This window comes from Tupaia chinensis, unplaced genomic scaffold, assembly GCF_000334495.1.
Source record: "Tupaia chinensis unplaced genomic scaffold, TupChi_1.0 Scaffold000544_1, whole genome shotgun sequence".
NCBI classification, from domain to species: Eukaryota; Metazoa; Chordata; class Mammalia; order Scandentia; family Tupaiidae; genus Tupaia; species Tupaia belangeri.
The window spans coordinates 2,134,564-2,148,560 of NW_006160056.1; the positions used below are offsets into that span (position 1 = coordinate 2,134,564).

The window sequence follows — 13,997 nt, forward strand, 5'->3', positions numbered from 1 at the left end:
GCGCTCACCAGACAGAGAGAGACAGAGAGACAGAAAGCTAGAAATCACCCCCCAGAGGGGATGGTTACACCGCAATCCCTTCTCTTCCATTCTCCTCTCGGGATCTTGGGCACGCACGCACACGCGCCCGGCGTGAGTTTTAAGCCACCAGGTCCGGGATGCGAACCGCGGTCGACTACGTAGGAGTCCAGCGACATAGCCATTACGCTAACTGCTGGTTCCCCAAAGAAAACATTCTTAAATCTTCATGACCTTGTGGGTACATTTTTAAATTATTACATCAACAGTCCAAGGGATCAATGAAAAATAGAAACATCAGACTTTACTAAAATGAAAAACTCGCACTTCAAAGGAGACATTATCAAGAAAATGAGAAGGCAACCCACAGAATGGAAGAAACTATTTGCATGTCATATACATATAACGAGAGTTTAATATATAGAATATATGAAAATTTCTTACAAGTCACAAATAAAAAGACAACCAATTTTTAAATTGACAAAGAATTTAAATAGTCATTTCTCCAAAGAAGATATACAAATGGTTTATAAGCACATAAAAAATGCTTAACACCATTAGCCACTAGAGAAATAAGAATCAAATCCACAATGAAGTAGCATTTTGTACTCACCAGGATGCTGTAATCAAGAACACAGATTAAAAGGATTGAGGAGGAGATAGAGAAATTAGGACATTTTTACATTTTTAGTGGGAATGTAAAATGGTACAGCTCTTTTGGAAAACATTTTGACAGTTTCTCAGAAAGTTAAACATAGAATAACTGTATGACCCAGAACTCCATTCTTACGTTACATGCATAAGGGAATTGACATATGTTCACACAAAAGCTTGCACACACATGTTCATAGCAGTATTATTCATAATACTCAAAAGTGAAAACAACCCAAATGTCTATTAACTGATGAATGAATTAAAAACAACATATATGTATACAATGAAATATTGTTCATCAATTAAAAATGACATATTGATACATGCTACAACATCAATGAACTTTATAAAGATTGACATAAGTAAAGGTGTAATAAAAGGTCACATACTTTAATATTTCACTTACATGAAAGTAGACAGAATGTATGTTAGTGATTGCCAAAGACTGAGAGAGGAGGGAAAGGGGAAAACTGCCAATAGGTATAGGATTTCTTCTAGGATAATGAAAAGGTTGTGTAATTAAATTTTGATGGTGGTTGCACAACATGGTGAGTATACTAAGAACCACTAGATCATACACTTTTAAGAGATAAATTTCATCATATGTGAATTTTATCCCAATAGAAGGAAATTAAAGCAGACTTGATCTTAAGTCTTTGGCCAACGAGTTTCAGTTTTCCTAACCTTTTGTAATCAATTTTCTACTCATCTGTTCTCTTTAAGTCCTGAACATGTCAAAAATTATTTTCCCATTGAAATACTTAACCTTCATTCTTAGAGTCTACTAAGTAGTAGTTTCTTTGAAATACAGAGGGTTTTCTTTAGTATTTTTCATGTAGGTACAAAACAGTACCTCTCCTCCATATTTAAGGATGCAAATACAATGGCTTCAGAAGATAAAGTATTGCTATTCTTGGCAAAACATAGGGACAAAGCTAGGGTATTCCACCTTAATAGATAACTATGCTTTGCAATACTTATTCTCTGTAGTGTTCAGAAATAATGTTTGGGGCTGGCATGTGGTATAGTGGTTAAGGGCATTGGACTCCCAAGTGACTGATGGGAGTTCAATTCCTGGAACTGGTGACTTGCTTTCTCGCATTCCCTCTCTTTCTCTCTGTTCCTCTCTGGTCAAATTAAAATAAATAAATAAATAAATAATAAAGTTAAATAAAATAATTCTTTAAAAAATAATGTTCAAGGTATTAATGCCGTTAAAGCTTTCCTTGAAATTTCCTTCATCTTTGTAAAAGGGGAAGAGCCATATGCTGTGTATTAATTAGAATTCCAATGTCAATGTATTTATTTCTCATACTGTTGTTGGTAGGACATATTTTTATTTGGGAATAAGTTAACATAAACCTAATTTTCTTCAGCTTTAGCTGCTATTATAGAGCTTGTTTACATCCTACTTAGGACTTCATCTTTCTTGGATAATGAAGCTGTAAGGAGCAAAGTCATACTAACCTTAACTTAATATGTGAGTGAGTAGTTGAATTTCAAATGAACCAGAAACAGAAAGGGAAATGAGAAGAGGGATTCATGCAAGGGAATAGTTTTCTTCTTGTGTCCAAATAAAGGACAAATGAACAGAACCTGGAAAGATTGGACTACGTTAGTGATAAACTGGAAATATTTGCACCTGACCTATAGCAAACGACCTTCACAGACTTCAAGTAGCATTGGGATTTCATCTTCCTTTTCAGAAGAAATATTTCCACTTTGGTGTAATGACTTTGCTGAGCCAACTTTGTCAGTCAAGTCAACAGGACAAGATAGAGAAGAAGTTTCCAGGACTTTAGTAGCGAGTTCATCCTTATCTCTAGGGAGATGATGACCCCATGTTACTTAAGGACAAGTTGGCCTATCAGGAATCCATAGTTCTTCTGTCTAGGATGCCTTGTCTGATTTTTAGTTTTAGATTTAACATAGATTCTTGAGTCAGTTTTTAAATATTTTGTATGTTGCAATCTACTTCATCCAAAATTCATCTTCTTGCCCTCTTTCAGATATTTGTCTTTTATAAAATTTCATTACTTTATTCAGAGACATCTTTCCCTGTTCTGTTGTACTAAGGTCTCTTACTCAGAGATCTAATTGCAGGGTAGGGAGGCCCAAACACATCTAATTAAACAATGAAGTCTCTTTCTCTCCACACTAACCAATGTTTCTAAGCCTGTGATATGCAACCTTTGGTGGGCATTGGAGTCACCAGAGTGGGGAACCAGGATGTGAAGTGGCTTACTAGACCCTAGGTCACCAAGCCCCACCCCACCCCCAAGTTTCTGATTAGGTAGGGGGTAGGGTGTCTGTGTGGGGAGGCAGTGCTGCGCATTTACATCTAACCTGTTCCTAACTAGTGCTGCTGCTATGGTCAGGGACCCCATTTGAAGAACTGTAGCTCAATTTCTCCCATTTGGCTTTTCTCTGTGTTTCTGAAATGTAGTCACAATTGGCACAATTATGTCAGGCTTTATTATACTTCTTAGGTGATATTGAATTGCTCATTTAAAGCACCCCAGCTCAATAAATTAAAAATTAATGAGAACTTCTTATTTTGCAATGAATTACCAAGGTAAAAATAAATTAAGCCTCAATTCATATTTCTATATAATTTCTTCTGCTGTTTCCTTCTCTTTTCCCCTTTCCTTCCTCCCTGTTTTCCAAAACATTTATTTAGTGCCTGCTATGTACTTGATACTGAACTAAGTCGAAGTGCCAAGATAAATTAGTGAGGGATAAATTAGTAATTTTCGATCAAGTTGGGGAAACAGACATGAAAGGACGTGAGTACTGTGACATGTAGCAGGGGCTATGGCAGAAGTACCTGTGTGTACACAAGTTATGATGGCACAGTGGAGGGATGGAAGAAAAGGCACTGGAGTCAAAGTGAAGAGCCAGCCTGGAATGTGTAGCCTAATGAGATAGAATGGGAATTATAGTGGTATTAATGTTGGAGGATAAATTTTCCTCATTTCCTAAGTAGTTAAACTTGTGGTGAGGGCTCAGTTGGAGAACACACCCAACGGAAAGGTCTTTGCCATGAAAGGGTGCCATGTCTGGCCAGCCTGTCTGGAACATCCAGGGACAGGAGCAAATGTATAGCACTTCAGAAACATAATCCTTCCATTATGTCCCAATAATCTAAGCCAGGCCACTTCTCAGTAATTCTTTATCCTACTTGTAAAAAGAACACATATGTTTGGACCTCTATATCAAGTTGTAAGGAGTGTGCCTCAATTCGTGGATGATCATAAGGCATTTAAAAAACAATCAGGAGAACAACGTCAGTGTAGCAGTTTTTAAGTTCATCTCCCTTTGATTTACTGTTGGGTAGTGCCAAGGCCCAGCTGTGGCACGTACTAACTTTATGATATTCGGCCCATTTCTTGACATCACTGAGTTTCAGTTTTCTCCCTTATAAAATTGAAATATAATTTAAATTTTTTTTTTTTGGGGGGGAGAGGTTTTTCGCTATAGGGCGCGTGCGCTCGCCAGACAGACAGAGACATAGAGACAGAAAGCAAGAAATCACCCCCCAGGGGGGATGGTCACACCGCAATCCCTTCTCCTCCATTCTCTTCTCGGGATCTTGGGCACGCACGCACACGTGCCCGGCGTGAGATTTAAGCCACCGGGTCCGGGACGTGAACCGCGGTCGACTACGTGGGAGTCCAGCGACATAGCCATTACGCTAACTGCTGGTTCCCTATAATTTAAATTTTAATGAGGGCAAAATAAGAACGTGAGAAAAGGGTTTGGCATATCCTAAGTACATGACTACTAAAACAATAGCAAAATAGTCACAAAGAATGAAAGTATTTAATGTAAATGCAGCTTAATCAATCTTGAGATTATATGGAAAGATACAGTAATTTACCAGCACCCTAGAAGAACTGTTAGAAAGCATTATTTTAAAATTATAAATCAGTGGAAACAGATTCACCCTCAGGCCAGAAGAACTACAAGATTATCTATGTGTGGGGCAATTAGTGTACTGGGGAGATCTCTGACAACTCAGCTTTTATTTACTTTGAATGGCTTGAATTGAGTTGGGAACCTAAACTCAAAAACACAGCATCAGTGAGAAAACTGGTTGGAACTTTTCAATAATTATTAAGAAAAGTATGTTTTGTTTTGGGGGGATAAACTCACTTCTTCAAGCTAAGTTTTCAAAACTGAGCAGTTTCAAGGTAATAATATGTTTAGTTAAAACAAAAGCAAATAGACACTCCCAAATAGTCAAATCTATAAATGTGCCTAAATACAAAAATCAGAAGTACGGTTCTTATATTTTATTGGCAGAGGTAATCTTTAACTCTACAATCTTAAAGAATCTTTAACTTAGAACATTTATAGATCTGCCTTCTCTGATTTATTTTTATAAATATAAGCATTATTAGAATAAGTAAAAAAGATGGATTAACGTTGAGCCAAGAGCTGCTTCCTATGTGCCAGATACTCAACTGTCTTGTAAGTATGAACTCCATGGAGTCCTCGTGGCTCAATGATTGGTACCCACTTTACACATAAGAAACCTGAGGCTGACAGCATTCACCTACATTCAGCTGGTACGTGATAAAGCAGGGATTTGAATGGTTTCTGTGAGTGTAGGACTTAACCATTTACTATCCTGCCTACCTATTTCTTTCAGTTTGACAAGGTGGATTATCATGTCAGCCTCTCATTGCTCAGTGCCTGTTGCTTGTCACCCAACAAGACAGGTCTGTGGCATATGTCCTGTTAGCAAGATACCCTGGAATCTCTGTTGATGTAGATACTGCTTACCCAGAGCTTGAGATCCCTGGATGCCCAGAGAAGTCTAGGTACTAGAATAATCTCTCCTTGGTAAGGGTGGCCTCATTTCAAAGTAATCAGGGTACATTTGTATTACTGGGCCATATTTCTTTCCCATCTTATTGTAATGAAGACTGACCTAGTGGAGCCTGAGAAAGATTCTCTGAGCTGCCAAGTACCAGGAAGGGCTTTGCATCAAGTATTTCTAGGGTTTCTATTCATGGTTTCTTCTTCAGATACTTCAAGGGAGAAAACAGACAAACAAACAAACAGGAAGGAAGGGAAAATGTTCTTTTTCTAGGGTGCATGTGCTCGCCAGAAAGACAGAGAGACACAGAGAGACAGAAAGTGAGAAATCACCCCCAGGGGGGATGGCCACGCTGCAGTCCCTTCTCCTCCATTTTCCTCTTGGGATCTTGGGCACGAATGCACACGTGCCCGGCATGAGTTTAAGCCACCAGGTCTGGGACTCAAACTGCTGTGACTAGATGGGAGTCCAGCGACATAGCCATTATGCCATCTGCTGGTCACAGAAAAATGTTCTTCTATGATCTAAACTTTTAAAATAATCTCAGGAATTCCTTACTTGAAGACTTCAAACCTTTTATCTCATTTGGTAATTTTGTTTCTAGAGCATTTCAAATGTTCCCCCTCATTCTGTGTGAGGAGACTGAGTGGAAATGCTGGAGCCTAGCTGGGCTCTCCTTTATATTCTTGTGATCCTGGGGTTCCACAAGAAATAGGCTCGTGTGGTTCAGGCCAGCATGGAGCTTGGGCAGCAGACATGCTTATTTGGACTGCAGAGCCAGCCAGCCAGGCTATTCTAAAATGATGCGTTAGTTTGCTTATGTCTGCCTTGCGCACATCTTGGAGCTCATCCCAATCTTCATAATGACACTTGGAATAGAAGAATGTTTTCTTTCTATAATGCTTGGGAAATTGTACATGGAGATTCTTAGTTGCAGTATGCATTCTTTCTCATATTATTACTACTGATAATAACTTAAAGGAAAAAGGAATGAGGCTGTGCCGTCTGCTAGTAATAATTAGATACCATAATAGGAATAGGGTATGATTTTGACTGATCCTAGAAAGGTAATGTGTAATTTTTGCTAAGTGGTTATTGACTATATCCCTCTTTTTCTCTCACAGAGATGCATATCTATTTTATGCATGGCGATGCTTAAGAAATGTAGTACTGTATGTCTAATCCCAATACTAAATTTATACTAAAATAATATTCCAGAAACTATTTTATTGTAGCTATGTGTGTAGATTGTCTGCATATGTATACATAGCGTATATGTGGTACATGGATGATATACGTTATCCATAACAATGATATCAGGATATACTGTTATCTCCATTTTACAGATGAGGAAGCTGAGGTACAGCGAGTTTAGTAGCTTGTTCAAGATGACACACACACAGTTGGCAAGTGGCAGGACTAGAGGCTGGGTGTTTAACTAGCAGATGATCTTGCCTCCTGATTTGGATATTTCCTGAATCAGGAGGCATTTCAGATTGTTGAGATGACTTGGGACACACCATTAAGAATCCTGGACAGGAGTTTGACCTGATGGAAAAAGCACAGGACCAGGACTCTAGTTGATAGTATCCAAACCCTAGTTCTTCCTTTTACTTGGGCATGTCTCTTAAACTGAATCTTACTTTCCTTGTCTATTGAATGGAGATGACAGTATCTGCCCACACACTTCACAGAGGTGTCACCAAGGCAAATGACATAAAAGGTATGAAGACTTCTGAAAGTGCCACATAAATATTCAGAAATGGTTTTTTATCTGGCAGCGATGAGTCTTGGAATGCCAAGCTCAGACCTTACCACTCTGAGCTCAGTGTCCCCTTCACTCACCTGTGCTGTATCAGTGTGCCTTTCAAATCAATTCAAGTGCTGTTATCTGTGCAGGTTCTTCTCTTGGAGAAATAAGAAGGTGTTATTCTTCGCCTTAGAATAGGACCTCGCTGCTATCATAGAGCTTGTTACTCCACTTAGGAAGACATTTCTCTTTCCTCAATTTTGAGAAGCATTGCATTTCTCTTCCCTTTTATTGAAGAGACTGGAATCCTGTTTTGCAAATGAAAGTTCCTTTTAAAAATATTAGTCAAGCAAAATCAGAGATTCTCAGAATGGAAGAGATCTCATCTGAGCTGACATCACCCAGCACATTAGGATCAAAAAGAGCAAGAATCCCATACTGACTTCCAATCATGGCCAGCTCTGCTTCGTGCCTCTGCCTCTTGCACTGAGAAGCTGAGGGTGCCTGGGCTTTGCTTGTTCTAGTGCTTTGTTTTATTTTTGATAGTGCTTCTGCAAGGAATGCCTTCTGTCTCTAAGCATGTGTTCTTTGTTACTTACAGAAGAAGACTTCATAAGCTGGGTGTGTCGAAGGTTACCCAAGTGGATTTCCTGCCCAGGGAAGTAGTGTCCTACTCCAAGGAAACTCAGACCCCTCTTGCTACACACCAGTCTGAAGGTGAACTATGTCTTATTTACTTTTATATTATCCTTGGAGAGATTGCTAAGCAGTAACAGTTGTCTTGTTGAATTTATATTTTCCCGTAGAGATCTTCATAGGATGCAGATATACTGACACACTGAAAGCCAAAGTCTCCTTTGACTCTGATTTTGAAAACTCTGGAGAGGGAACTTAGTGCTACACTTCCAAGGGACTCAGGATACCCCAGCGAGGTCACCCTAGGTCAGAACTGTGTGAGGAGGATGAAAATGTTCAAAGGATGATGCAATACTTTTTTGCCTTATATTAATAAGAAGTGTGTTTACCTTAAGATTCATTGTTTGAAGGAGTTGGAAACCTATAGTTCATTACTTCGTCCTATTTTATTTATAAATAAAGCCTTATTGGAATATAGTCTCATCCATAGCTACTCTCTAGTGGTAGGATTGAGTAGTTGTGAATACCTTATGACTCACAGAGCCTAAAATCTTTACTGGTCCTTTATAAAATAAACCTTGTGGGCCTGTGATTTGCTTTGCTAATTCAGATGAAAACATAAAAGGATTTTTGCTCACAATTTAAAATCTCTTCCATGCAGGCTCCACATAGGTGAATGGAAACTGAACTCTCCTTCGTATATACCAAAAAATACCAAGTGGAAAATTGACATGCAAATCTCAGTGAATCATAAAAACACACTAATAAACATAGTTGAACTTCATAAGTCGAACTACTTCCTAGGAGTCAAAAGTTATGCCAAAGCAAAATTATGCAAGAGATGTGTGTAATAAGAATAGAGTAAGTGAAAGTTGCATTATTATAGACTAATATTGTTATAGCAAAGCGATTTCTCTTTTCACTTTACGCTGTTTTATTGTTTGGTATGATGAAGATGTTAGGAGTCTGGGCTCCTTGTTTTTGAGTAATGAGCGAAACCATGAGAATGAACAAAGATTAGCATTCCCTGCTTGTTTTACAACACGTGTTGTAAAAAATGCAGTTTCATTTGTATAAATAAAAGATATGGAGATTTTTCAGTTTGGGTTCTAAATATATAATGTCAAAAGCAAAATGAAATCCAATTCTTCGAAGTTCGGCGCTGCCTGCAGGCCTTCTGAAAACCTTTTCTTGGTAAAGCAGCTTCCGTTTGTCCACAGTGAATGGATTTTTAGAAGCGGACCGGTAGCGCCCTCTAGTGGTAGAATTTTGAGCAAAGTAATCCTGCAAACTTGAGTGTTAACGTGGCAGAAAACACAAAGTTGGAAAAGCCTTTGGGGGTTCACTTCATCTATCCTCGGGCCTCCAGGCATGAGCACGAGGGTCGTTAAAACACAACCTCACCACCCAACCAAAACATTTGTTTGGATTAATTTGCCGCTAGAGGTATTTGCAGAGCTATAGCCAGAGGTATGTTTATTTAGCCTAAAATTTGACCTATAACATAAAGTTATACAGCTGAAATAGGAGAAGGAGCGAATTATTTAAAAAATTGTGTACACTTAAGATATTTGGAAATGGTACAAGAATATTTACAAGGGAAGATAAATTAAGGATGAAAAGGCATCAGCTCTAAACCTTTAAACTGGAACACATCAAAAGGGAAAGCCTGTGCATTCCATTTTATTACTGCAGAGAGCTTGGGAGCCCTCATTATGCTGTGGTCCAAGCAGCAGGAAAGGAGGAATTTATTTCTCCGCTATTGGCAGAAGTTCTTTCTATTTTGTTAACAAGACCCATACAGTTTTTCTGTGGTGATGGGGTGTCTAGATGGTTCAAATTCCTCAATACAGACTTGAACCCAAAGTGAGCTACCACAGTTCTTGACTGTCAAGCCATCTGATGGGTTTGGACAGGAAAACCTTTAGATTTCGGTTTAGTAAGTTGTTTCTCAGCACAGGCAACGCCTTGACCTTTGGCTGCCTGCAGCTGCCCAGCAGCCTGGCTGTTGAGGGTGTCCAGTGCGGGCCTTGCACCTGCTGTGCGAAGGTAGTTGGCAGAGGGGAGCTGGGAGGCAGCAGCGGGCAGTCAGCAGTGAGGTTCCACCACACTCAGTGTGGGGCTTGAGCCACAGCAATGATTTCATGACAACTGCAGCTCTGCCGAGACGGGAAACAACTACTGAATTTTATGACACAATGAGCCTCTTAGATACATATGTGACTCTGTGGTACATAGGAGAGCCCCTTTGGCTCATTATTGTCCATAATGTATAAAAGGCGTGCTCCTATTTATTTAAGTCACTGTTTGACTATGGGCAATGTAACGATATTCAAACATGTGATCTTAGAGCCTTGAGTTGTTCTACCTCTAATGGAATCCTAGTGCATTCAGGGTCTTAAACATTCCATTTTACATTTGAAAGCAAAGGAAAGGTACTTTGGATTTGCCTAACCTTAAGCTTGCTTTCTCTACTGTGGGTTGTAATGAACATTCTCTTCATATTAATTTGTGATTGTAATGATCTGTCAGGAGAAATGCTCCAGAGAATGATCCAAAGAGAAAGATTGAGTAGTAAAGTCTCCATGAATACTGTTCTTTCAACAAGGCTAGACCTTTCTTCTCTGCATAAGCCTTTACTTGCAGGGAAGCAAGGCTGAGAATAGGGAGCACTGACTTGGAGCAGGCTACCTCTACTCCCATAACATTTTAAACATATGCTTTTTATTCTCAAGTAGTAAAAGAGAAAAGCAATTATGGTTCCTTGCCAAATTGCCTCTCCTTTGCCTGTTAGTAATATCTCCTTTGACTGACTGTGAGGTCTTTAGGTTGGGAAGCCAGTCTTCTGCATCTTTATTATCATGAGTGTGTGACTGATGTATCACCGGTGACCAACAAATGCTGTTGAATGACAAAGGTGATGTCAGCTGTCCTTAGAATTCCAAACTTTGAGGGCTGATGGGGGAATAAGAATTTGTTAACTTTTCGGAAAGATATGAACCATGTAGAGGAAGGAGGAGGAAACTTTTGCAACCTGTTGATAGTTTTGTCGATCTTCCTCTTCTCTTCATACCTTATAAATTGGAACTTGGTGGCCTCATCTAGGCTACTCTCCCTTCTCTCCACTTCTTTCACATTCCTTCCATTAAATATATATATATTTGCCATAGGGCACATGTACACACTGGAGAGAGAGACAGTGAAAAGGAAAGGGTGAAATCCCTCTCCCCCCAGGGCAGGGGGTGGGGAGGATGACTATGCTGCAATCTCTTCTCCTTCATTTTCTTTTAGGGATTTGGGGCAAATATGCACACGTTCCAGAGTGATTTTCAAGCTGCCAGGTCGAAGATTTAAACTGTAGTCAGCCATGTAGAAGTCCAGTGCCTTGACTATTGCACCACCTCCTGGCCACATTTTATTTCTTTTTATTTTAATTGGTTATAAGGCACATGCACTCATCAGAGAGAGATAGAATGAGAGGGAAAGCAAGAAATCACTTCCTAGGCAGGATGGCCATGCGACAATCCCTTCTCTTCTCTTTTCCTCTTACAATATTAGGCACCCACAGACACATGCACCCAGAGTGTTTTTTTTTTTTGTATAGGTATTTTTAAATAATTTTTAAAATTTCTTTCTTTCTTTTTTTTTTTTTTTGGAGAGTTTTTTTGCTGTAGGGCGTGTGCACTCGCCAGACAGACAGACAGAGACAGAGAGACAGAAAGTGAGAAATCACCCCCCAGAGGGGATGGCCACGCCACAATCCCTTCTCCTCCATTCTCCTCTTGGGATCTCGGGCATGCACGCACATGCGCCTGGCGTGAGTTTTAAGCCACCGGGTCCAGGACGCAAACCGCAGTTGACTACATGAGCCACTACCTCAACTGCTGGTCCCTATAATTTTTTTAATTTCAAGAGAAGCAGTTTTAGCTTCAGTGAATCAAAATAATAAACATACTAAGAGAGCTTTGTTTAAGACTTAAAGCCAGGAAGCAGGTTAGGATTCTGTTCAAATAGTAGGTTAAAGAACCTATTGACAGACAACTCAAGACAAAAATCCTTAAGTCTAGAAAGCAAAGCATAGAAGAGAATCAGTAATGTTTTAGTCAAAAGTCATTCTTTTTCATCAGTTCAGTCTCATGTACTTAATCTATCTTCTATTGTGGTCCAATCTTTCTGTTTAAATTCTAGAAGATAACATTCAACTCAAGACTTGTCCCTACCATTAAGTTGGCCATTTTCTTAGTTGTCTAGGAACTGTTATTTCTATGTGTCTGTATTTAGTTTTCCCAGTATAGCGGGAAACTTCAGAACTTCTTGGAGAGCTGATCTGGTGTTGGTAAATTCTTTCAGGTTTTATTTACCTGATAATGTTCTTGTCTTTTCTTTCCATATGAAGGATAAACTTGCCAGGTACAGTATTCTTAGTTGAAATTGTTTTTCCCTTAACAATTTGAATATATTTTCCCATTCTTTCCTTACTCACATTGTTTCTGATGAGAGGTCTGCTGATAGCCTGATGGAATATCCTTTGTAGGTAATTTGACGTTTCTCTCTTGCCAATCTTAGTATCTTGTCTCTGTCTGTGGTTTTGGTCAGTCTGGCTATAATGTGTCTTGGAGAAGATCTTCTTGGGTTTATCCTACTTGGGGTCCTTTGTATTTCTTGGGACTGGATCTTTCTTTTTTTGTTTGTTTTGGAGAGGTTTTCACTATAGGGCACATGTGCTCGCCAGACAGACAAAGAGAGACAGAAAGCGAGAAACCACCCCCCAGGGGGGATGGCCACGCCGCAATCCTTTCTCCTCCATTCTCCTCTCGGGATCTTGGGCATGCATGCACACATGCTCAGCATGAGTTTTAAGTCACTGGGTCCAGGACGCGAACCACGGTCGACTACATGGGAGTCCAGCGACATAGCCATTATGCTAACTGCTGGTCCCGGGACTGGATCTTTGAATGCCTCATTAGGTTTGAAAAGTTTCCTTGCAGGATTCTCTGGAATAGATGATCAATGCCCTTATTAGTCTCTTCACCTTCTGGGATACCAATTATTTGAATGTTTGGACATTTAATGATATCTAGTATTTCCCATATATTATTCTCATTTTGGGGGGCTATTTTCTCAGTCTTCAGGATAAATTTTTCTAGACCAGTGATTGTCTTCTACATCTGAGATTCTATTTTCTGTATTTCCTAGTCTACTTTTAATACATTCAAGGGAGGTTTTGACGTACTGTATTATAGCTTTCATTTCTAACAGGTCCATTTGATTATTTTTTATGGTGTATATTTCCTCTTTCAGATCTTACGAGAACTTCTTCACCTCCTGGAAGTTGTCGGTTCTTTCCTCCTGCCTCTTCTGGAGTTCATTGTCTCTCTTCTCTTGCATCTCTGTTAGCTTTGTCACTATGAAATTTCTAAATTCTTTATCAGACAATTCTGTGAGTTCCACTATACTGTCTGTGGATGAAGAAGAGTTATTCTTTTCCCTTGGAGGAGAGGTATTTTCTTACTTTCTCATATTTCTTGTGCCCCTGCAGTGATTCCTGGTCATCTTATGGGTTGTACATTTCTTTCTAATACTTGAAGTTCAATCTGAGTGTTCAGAGTCGTGCAAGAGAAGGTGATGTGCAATCTCTACTTCATTCCATTTGTCACCATTTTTGTGTCAGAGGATTTGCCTTACCATTCTAGAAATGAATCCAGAGGGAGATGTCTCAGTAAAAAATCTTTATTTTTAGTCTTTGAAAGAAATATTTCACAGCTAACTTCAGTAGTCATCTTAGAAGGGCCTGGGTTTGCGTCTCTTCATTCTAGAAATGTATCTGGAGGGAGAAGTCTCAGCAGAAAATCTTCAGTTTTAGTCCTTGAAAGCAATTTCACAGCTCAAGCCCAGTAGCCATCTCCATGCCCAGCATGTTTCTCAAGTCACCAGGGCCAGGACTCAAATCATGTTGACTGTGTGGAATGCAGCCACTTTAACCTCTGTGCCATTTACTGGCCCCGTTTCTTACTTTTCATACCAAGCAAGACCAAACTACTTTGATTTTTCAAGGTACTATGCAACCTCATGCCTCCATACACTTGCCCATCCTGTATTACCTCCCAGGAATGC

General features: G+C 39.5%; 1 protein-coding gene across 5 annotated transcripts in view; it reads left to right on the forward strand.

The window, feature by feature from the left end:
• Positions 1–13,997, forward strand: part of DYNC1I1 (dynein cytoplasmic 1 intermediate chain 1) — a 427,557-nt gene that overhangs the window by 139,477 nt on the left and 274,083 nt on the right. For all 5 annotated transcript variants that reach the window (XM_027775320.1, XM_014591225.2, XM_014591224.2 and 2 more), the window contains one exon: positions 7,849–7,964. In XM_027775320.1, coding sequence (XP_027631121.1) covers positions 7,849–7,964 — 116 coding nt within the window. The remainder of the gene's footprint in view (positions 1–7,848; positions 7,965–13,997) is intronic.